This window comes from Arachis hypogaea, chromosome 4 (assembly GCF_003086295.3).
Source record: "Arachis hypogaea cultivar Tifrunner chromosome 4, arahy.Tifrunner.gnm2.J5K5, whole genome shotgun sequence".
In the NCBI taxonomy this organism is placed as follows: Eukaryota; Viridiplantae; Streptophyta; class Magnoliopsida; order Fabales; family Fabaceae; genus Arachis; species Arachis hypogaea.
The window spans coordinates 11626920-11636400 of NC_092039.1; the positions used below are offsets into that span (position 1 = coordinate 11626920).

A 9481-nucleotide genomic window follows, 5' to 3' on the forward strand; every position below is an offset into this window, starting at 1 on the left:
CCCTAGAACTAACATTGCTGCCGTTACTTGTGGGCTGCGTGGGGGATCAATAGTCGGTACTGCCCTCACAACCTTCTTTCGTCACACTATGACCGCTCATGCAATGTCGGCGAAGAAATACCAAGGGCATTATGGTCAAATCAGATCACCTTCCAAGCTTCGTCATTGGACGGTCACCACGAGTTCATGACCGACACAGCGACCTCACAAGATGCGTGTCCACCAAGCAGCCAAAACGACGTCGTCACTGTTTGTATTTCCAACAGCACCCTCTTCAGGGGCATTTCGGTAATCTCAAAACGGCAGAATAGAAACAGCGAAACGCTTCGTATCTTAAATAGTGGGGAATCTACTTCTCTCTTCTTTATAACTCTCAGAGTCGGAACACAACACACTTTTCGTTTTTTCTTTTTTATTTTTCCTTCTCTGCTAATTTTATTTCCCCCTCGACACACACACCAAAACGACCCTTCTCGGTTCAAAAGCTTCACCGTTTCGGTTTTCATGGCTAGGGTTTCGTATTCTGCTTCATGATAATGATCCGAGAGAGTAGAAACAACTCGTTCACTCCTTCAATTCCTCAGTTTCAATATAAAACGACGCGTTTCATCACTCAATGCGTTGATTCCTTTTCTTCTTCTTTCATTTCTCTCTTGACGGGTAATAATAATATTCCACTCCGACGCTTCCTTATCTCTCTCCATTTTTATTTGGCGCTTGAAGCTACGGTTTTTTCAAATGTGCGACGATTTCAAGTGAATAATGCATGTGCTCTTGGTGGTTTTATTTTTTTGTCATTTATTTTCATTTTAGTTCCCACCGGGGGGAGTGTGGTGTGCTGGACTGTGAGATTTGTTGTGCTTGTGCTTGTTATGTGTTGAATTTCTCGCTTCAATAAGTTTGTGTGCGTGGTTGGATTTCTTATATTTTTTTCTCTTGTTGCGGAATTGGTTTCTTAATTGCTGAGTTACGGAGCTGTGTTCTCATTTTGGAGAACACAGTGAGTTCAACATTTTGATATTAAGATATGATTGGAGGCAGCTAGTGTTGATGCTTCTTATTGGTACTGAGCTGGTGACTACTACTTGATTCTTTTAGGGTTCATTTTGAGTGTCAAATTGAAGAGAGTTTTCTTTTTAGTTTCTGATTTATGAATTTGATTTCAAATGTTTAGTCTGTCTTTAGAGATGTTGATGTGGTTAACACTTGGGGGAATAGGTGGCACTATGTGGTGTTTATGTGCTGCCATGCATTAGTGTCTACAGTGGCGGAAATTTAACGATTTGTTTGCTCCATTTATCTGGAGTTAAAAATGTAACTATTTACAATAGTTATCTAGCATTACAGGCATAGGATAAATCTCTCTATTGTTATTTGTACTGTAAATTGACGTAATTGATAAACTGATACTTGAGTACAATATACGGATGCATGTTTTTCCATTGTTGATTTCACAATGTATGTGGTTTAATTTGACTTCTCTTAGCGTTTTTTTCCATTTGTAGCTTATTTGTTCAGTTATTGTGTGTTCATGCTTGTTGAATTTTACAACATTAATTGTTGATTGAGAAGTTTCCCATGAGTTCTGCATGCTGTTGTTTATGCTCTGTTGTTAAGAATTCAATGTTATAAAACCCTGGTTAAGGTGCAACACCAGCTGTCTGTCTAAAATTTTTTTAGTCATTATGTGAACTTATATTCCATGCAGTTGCCGTAAACAGTCGTGGCAGTTGTGTTATGGAAATGTATGATGCTTCTGGAATTAGAAAGTAGAAACCCAGATGCTTACTTGGTCATTTTTTATAAAATTTTGTGACTTTTGGAATTTGAACTTTGATATATCCAGTTTCCTGAACGATTTGCATATTCACATCGTATGTTCGCTTTGGTAGTGATGGTCAATAATGTGTGTATGGTTTTGGCTTAGATTGAAGGTGCAAATTTAAATTCCCAATTTGTAAGTCCTAATCCTGAACAAACTTAAGTCATGCTGAACAAGGGAGCTCCTGAGTTTGTAGTTGATCAGAATTTGTATTACCCTGCTGCCACCAATTATGGGTATTACTGTACAGGTAAATCTCAAACTATCATGTCACTTCTTATGCTTGGATTTATGTATATGTTCCTCACTTTTTATTTGCTATTTATGATGGTTAGGATTTGAATCACCCGGGGAATGGGAGGATCACCACCTTGGGATTTTTGGTGTAGATGGTTATGGTCCTGATCACCTGGTGAGTACATCCTCTGTCTTCATATGTTCAATTTTGGATTGGTGTATGATTTTGTTGTTCTTATTTCTCTTTCCCCAGGGTGCACAAACTGATCCTTATGTATATTATAACCATGGATATGCACAGTCTCCCTACAATCCATATAATCCGTACATTCCTGGTGCTTTGATAGGAGTTGATAACTCGTTTGGAGGAGGACAACATTATTATACCGTCCCCAGCTATCAAGATCCTGTTTCTTCACCTGCTTATATTCCCCTTGTATTTCAACCAGATACTTTTTTTGATGGTTCTGTGGACTCATTTGGAACCGGTGCTTCTGTCAGTAAACCTGATGGAAGAGGTTTGAAACATAAGTTCAATTCAGCTTCTGGTAACTTTTATAGGAACTCTTCAAAACTTTTATCAAGTCAGTCAAGTTCATTGGCCAGGGTATCGGAAGGGTCGAGAGCTAATGATGGGAGGAAGAAAGATTTGAGGCACACAAATGTTTCTGGGAGTAATTTTCTCAATGTAGCTTCATCAGCTGTCCATCAGGTTTGAAATTTTATTTCTTGATTAGATTTTGATGTTTTTCCTTATTACTTGCTGATGGTTGAGGAACTATTATGTGAAGTTAAAGATTATTCATCGAAATGTTATGATTGTCTGATGGCAAGTATGTGTATATAGTGAGGGGAGAGTTGGATGGGCATTAGGTTTTCTCGGTCTTAGAGGTCCTTATGTTGAAAAACGTTCTTGTGGTCTGATACTTGGATGTGAACTGAATTTTCTTTTCAGAAAATAGAAATGTAAATAAAATCTTGATAAGTGGCTGATAGATAATCATTTACCTTTGTCTTTGGTAGGTTAGAAATTCAGGTGTGTCAGGACATACTGTGGATACTTTATCCAATGGAAACATTGGACCTTATCATAATCAATTGAAATTAGGTCCTCCTTCAAACAGTGGATTTTCTGATTTTGGATATAATGCTAATGGACAATCTGCGTTTACTAAAGTTCGGCCAAAGCCACACTTTGGTAAGTTCCTAAATGATGGAAATGGAAGCTCTAATGTATTGGGGGAGCAAAACCGAGGTCCTAGAATTAGTGGATCTAAACATCAGCCGCCTGTTAAAGCCTATACAACAAAGGCAGGAGACAGTAACGACCAAGGAAACATTGTAATTCATGCTGATCACTATAACAGGGAGGACATACCTGTTGATTATGAAGATGCAAAGTTTTTTGTTATAAAATCATATAGTGAGGATGATGTGCATAAAAGTATCAAATATAATGTGTGGTCATCAACACCTCATGGAAACAAGAAGCTCCAGACTGCTTATGATGATGCAAAGAAAATAGCAGCGGAAAAATCTGGAGTTTGCCCTATCTTCTTATTTTATTCTGTGAGTATCCATTATCAAGATATTTCTGATGAGTTTATATTCTGGTTCCTATTTTCGTATGTGATAACTGTTTGTTATTTTTTTATTTTGATTTTGTTTCTCTAATGCAGGTTAATGCAAGTGGCCAGTTCTGTGGTGTTGCGGAGATGGTAGGTCAAGTTGATTTTAATAAGGATATGGACTTCTGGCAGCAAGATAAATGGAATGGGAACTTTCCTGTAAAGTGGCACATGATAAAAGACGTGCCAAATTCAAATTTTAGACACATCATACTAGAGAACAATGAAAATAAGCCAGTAACTAACAGCAGAGACACACAAGAGGTGTATATTGTTTCTCCTCAGCAGTTACTTTATTAAATTTTGAATTAGCAGGCTTATTTATGGTGTTTGCTACCACCTAGTATTTTTGTACTTCATGAAGTATGACCATAAAAATCAATGAAAAAGTTACAATATGAAGTGCTGTTTTTGCATTGGTCAAACTTGATTAAAATGTTAACCAAAATGTCACTTTCTCATTGGCCTGATCATAATACTTTACCATCACATAAAATATTTTTCTATTTCATGTGAGAATCCACCTTCACTTATTTATTCGATTTTATTTTTCTATTTTTGTTGGTGTGCATAGCTTTACCTGTCACTGAACTATTTAGTTGTGTATTGTGTGTATATAGATTGTTGCAAATTATCTAGTGTCTGGTTATGTAATATCATTTATCAGTTACAAGGTATCATCTGATGCAGTGATTGAGCCAATGAAGTCTGTTTGATCGTTTTGTCTAAACCTTGACATCTGTCATGTATAAATAGTATACACCTGGTTCCCCATTATTGTTGATTTGAAACTAATTTTATAGTTGTGAAAAAAAGGATTACGAATGGGTTCTTTTTGGATTGGGAATTAAGTATTGGTTTACAATAATGAATATGATATTGGACTTCATATTTTTCTAGTTTGATTTGTATCTTAGTTTTGAGGTTTGGTCATTGGTATTATGGCTAAATGATATCATTCTTTCTTCAAAAAAGTTGATGACATTGTTCTGACTTTGATAAGTTTTGTTTCTCATCAGTTGTGCTTGTGCCTATCTCTTGTAATTATATTATAAGCTTCTAACATTGACTATTTAACACCTTTGCTCATGTGCAGGTAATTTTCTTGAAGGGTTTGGAAATGCTAAAGATATTCAAAAATTATACTCTGAAAACATCATTGCTTGATGACTTCAACTACTATGAAAACCGCCAGAAGATCATACAGGATGAGAAGGCCAAGTTGTTAATCAAGAGTTTTGAGGGTCCTTTATTTTTTCCAGCATTGGAGGCTCCTCAAAAGTTGAATTTTGACATACCTCCCATCAATGATGAGAAAATTTTCAAGCTTGAGAATGATTCTGGCAGCTTACAAATGAAGACCTCAATATCAATTCCTGATCCTGTTGTCAGTAAATCAGAGGTTACTACTAATTCGGCAGATGAGAAGGTTGAGAAAACTATGGGTGACAAACAAGATATCTCTTCTATCCTAAAGATTGGTTCAGTCACCATCACGCCAAAGCCGGTTGAAACTAAACATGGCATTGGCGTTGGAAATAAAGAACCTATGAATGTTGTTACAGTAGGCTCAATGCAGGTTGAAGTTAATAGAATTTCCAAGTCATCTGGTTCCTTAAAGGTTGGCAGTATTTCGCTAGATACAAGAGCATTACCGCTTGGAAAAGTTGATGGTGCTGTTAAGAGTGGCTCTAAACGTTAGAATTTTGCATTGCATTGTATTTCACCTTTCAGTGCTGAATAGGCTACTAAGTAGTGTCAAATGTTGCAAATTTCATCATCCAATTGAGAAATCAGCCAAAGCATAATTCCCTATGATTTCTCTCATGTTTGTGTAAACGAGAGCTCTTCCTGCCATGTTTTCAGTGTTATTCATTTTGATTTGACTCGAGCTGAGAAAGTGTATCCCATGACATGAATGGGCAAAAGTGATTGATTAAGAACCAGCTGTGTTTATAAGGCTCTAATGCGTCCCCCCCCCCCCCCCCCCCCCCCCTCCTCAATCTTAATGGTGTTACTTGGCTCCATTGAAAACAAAAAATGTTTGTACCGAAGTCTAAAAGAATACACCTTTGGTTTTTTTTTTTCCTTTTCTTGTCATCCGAAGATACACCGAGCAGATGGGAAGGATTAGAATTTAGAAACAACCACCACCAGATTGATGCCTCCTGTTTAGTAGATTTTGGACAATAACGAATACGAAAAGTACTCTTTTAATTAAAATATTTGATTTTTTTTATTTCATTACTGACATTTGAAAGTATTTTATTTTGTATTGAATACGCTTGGGAACTAATTAGGAGTGTAGTCAACTAGTTAAAAAAATATTGTAGTTGGCTCTTTAGGAAATGCTAACAAATAGTGGTCGAAGTAATAGTTATAGTGATTTAAGAGTAAAATTAATAAAAGAGTAAAAAAAAATACAGAAAAAATTATTTCTTAATGTAAAATTTTTTTTATTAAACAATAAAATAATATGCTTGCAAAAAATATCATTTTAAATATTAAAAATGATATTAGAATTTAGCTCAAAGTTCAAACGTCGGAAATTTAAACAATATTTTAATATATAAATAACAATAGTATTAAAATAAAAAAAATTATTTTACATTAATTGTATCAAAAAGAGAGGGAGCAGCATCATACTTTTTACGTGAGGAGTATGTAGTTCTTCAATTTGCTCTGCGAGGATTTTTTTTTTTAAATAGGATTTTTATGCCGTTTAGGTCAATGTTTGACTTTTGTCAATTTCTTTTTTTATTCCTTTCTTTATTCCCTTCTTTATTCCTTTTCTTTAATTTGCCATGAGAGTTTTTTTTATGGAATTACTGTGGTTTGGGAGACCTCTGTCAGTCCATAACTTTAAAGGGATGAGTCAATCCCACTTCTTCGAGATTGTGTCTCTATGTGAAACAAAAATCCAATCTCGTCTGATGGAAAATAAGTACTGCAGGTGGATTGGCCTTAGCTGGAAAGGAGGGTACAATGGTTGAGATTCTTGCTGAAAAAGAGTTTTTAATAGCTGCCAAGGTAACTGATGCTGTTTTGAACTGTTCTTAGGGGCTGATTGGAGTACATTTAAATAGTTTGGATGGGATTCGGTCTACTCAATACACAGAACTTTCCTCTTTTGTACAACGTTTCTTTGGAAAGGTTGTAATTATGGGTGATTTTAATGCTATAGTGAGCCTCAATGAGAAGGAAGGAGGGGTTTTAAAATCAGCTTCATCTATTTCTGAATTTGTAAATTTTATTGATGGTGGTGGACTAAAGAACTTGGGTATAATTGGGAGAAGGTTCACCTGGACTAATAGACAACGAGGGCAGGATCAGATCAGAGAGCGGCTTGACCGTGCACTTGCAAACGATGAGTGGATGGATCGTTTTCCATCAGTCTCGCTGTCTCAACTCGCAGAAAATGGTTCAAATCATGCGCTTATCTTCTTTGATACAAATCCAGTCATGGAAAAATCTGAACGGAGGTTTAAGTTTTAGGAGAGGTGGTGTGGTTTAGAAGAAATTTGGGTAATTATCACTGGAGCTTGGAAGGAATGGGTGGATGGCTCAACAATGTTTGTTTTGACTAAAAAATTGAAGCATTGTAGGCACCGTATTGTTTAATGGCAGCAACAGAACAAATCTAATTCGAAGAAGGATATTAGTGAACTCACATCTCAACTTGAAATTCTCATAGAGGAGGATATTCTATGGGGAGAACAAGTTGAAGCCTTGGAAAATAAACTTGAGGATGCTTACTTTAGGGAGGAAACCTATTGGAGGGAGAAATCTCGTGTAAAGTGGCTTAAAGAAGGGGATAGAAATACAAGTTTTTTTCACCAATCATTCCAATTCAGAATTCGAAGAAATAAAATTTGAAAACTGGAAAAGAATGATGGTATGTATGCTACCACCCGTGAGAAAATTGCACAAGTAGATGAAACATACTTCAAGGATATCTTTACATTGATTAACCAAGCTAATCCGGCACATGCATTTGAAGATTTTGAAACCAAAATTTCAGCAACCATGAACTGAAAATTAACTAGACGGGTCAGTTTTGATGAGGTAAAGCGGGCGATCTTTAGTGTTCACCCCTAGAGCGTCCCTGGTGATGATGGATTTACGGCTAAATTCTTTCAATTCTACTGAAGTTTAGTAGAGGAGGATGTTTTAAAGGCTGTCCGCAGTTTCTTTGTCAGTTTTAAGATTCCTGATGCAAAGGATATGACACAAGTTAGACCCATCATCTTTTCTTCAGTTGTGTATAAGATTATTTTTAAAGTACTAGTCCATCGGCTATAGAAATTTATGACTTCACTAATCAGCCCTAATCAGAGCGCCTTCATTAAGGGTGGATTGATTTCAGGCAATGTCCTAATCGCTCATGAATGTATGTACTATCTAAAGACAAAGAATAGGGGCTTATCGAGTGAAATGACTGTTAAATTGGATATGAGCAAAGCCTATGAACGTGTTGAGTGGTATTTTCTTTGGTTCATTTTGGAGAAACTGAGATTTGAATCTAGGTGGATTTGTTGGATACAGGAGGTGGTGACTACAATTTCTTACTCTGTCGTTGTTGAAGGTCAACCTTTTGGTTTTTTTAAACCAAATAAAGGTATCCGTCAAGGAGACCCTTTATCTCCCTACCTTTTTTTTCTGTGCAGAAGGGTTATCTTTTTTGCTAAATAAGGCAGAACAAAACGGTCTCATTGAAGGTATTCAGATCATTCGAAGATGTCATACTGTTAATCATTTATTGTTTGTGGATGACTCAATTCTTTTTTACAAAGTTTTAGAAAACAGTTGTGAAAATATTCTCAGTATTCTTCAGTCATACGAGAAATTTAGTGGCCAAAAAGTTAATTTGAATAAATTAGCTCTATTCTTTAGTAATTATACTCCTCTCACTGCTTGATTACTACTGGCTCGAAAATTGAAAATTGTTTATATTGGTACACAAAATAAATATTTGGGTCTTTCATCTACAATCCAAAAATAAAAAAATGCCACCTTCGGAGAAATCAAGGACAAGGTGAGGAAGCGAGTTTAAAGGTGGAAAAGAAAACTTCTCTCCTCTACACGCAGGCATGTTCTAATCAAAGCTGTTGGGGAGGCTAGCCCAATTTATTCATTATCATGTTTCCGCCTTCCTGACACTTTAATTAGGGAGATTCACAACATACTCTCCCAATTTTGGTGGGTTAAAAAGGTATAGAGCAAAAAATAGCATGGGTTAGTTGGGATACTATGACAATACCGAAACTGGAAGGAGGACTAGGTTTTAAGGACCTAAGGGCTCAGAATTTGACGCTACTAGCAAAACAATATTGGAAAGTTGTCTCTCAGCCACAATCACTCTTATCTAGACTCCTCAAAAGTAAATATTTTTGATACAATTATATAATGAATGCAGAAATCAGAACAGTACCTTCGTTGGGTGGCGTAGCATATTGGAAGGACATAAGATTGTTGAAAAGGAGCTGGTTTGGTGAGTTGGTGATGAGTTCAGTATCCGAATCTTCAGCGATCCTTGCCTTGCTCCTCCACATCCTTATGTTCTTCCTTCATCTGAAGCTTTCAATCTGCAAAATTAATAATTATTGATGGTCAAAGACTTAATACTTTCTAATCGTGAGTGGAATCAAACTTTAATTAGAAGTATTTTTTCTGAGGGCACTAGTCAACGTGTGCTAGCAACAAAAATTGGGGATGGAGAAGATAAAATTTATTGGCCCTTAATAAAATTTACTGGGTACCGTGTGACTTATGGATTTTTGTATTCTCCCATTGA

General features: G+C 36.2%; 1 protein-coding gene across 1 annotated transcript; it reads left to right on the plus strand.

The window, feature by feature from the left end:
- Nucleotides 1-343: 343 nt before the first annotated feature.
- On the plus strand, nucleotides 344-5630 carry LOC112796285 (uncharacterized). Its single transcript, XM_025838665.2, has 7 exons — nucleotides 344-660; nucleotides 1928-2072; nucleotides 2158-2234; nucleotides 2313-2771; nucleotides 3083-3628; nucleotides 3739-3951; nucleotides 4784-5630. The coding sequence occupies exons 2-7, from the start codon at nucleotides 1988-1990 to the stop codon at nucleotides 5387-5389; spliced, it is 1986 nt and encodes a 661-aa protein (XP_025694450.1). The 5' UTR covers nucleotides 344-660; nucleotides 1928-1987; the 3' UTR covers nucleotides 5390-5630.
- The last annotated feature ends 3851 nt before the right edge of the window (nucleotides 5631-9481 follow it).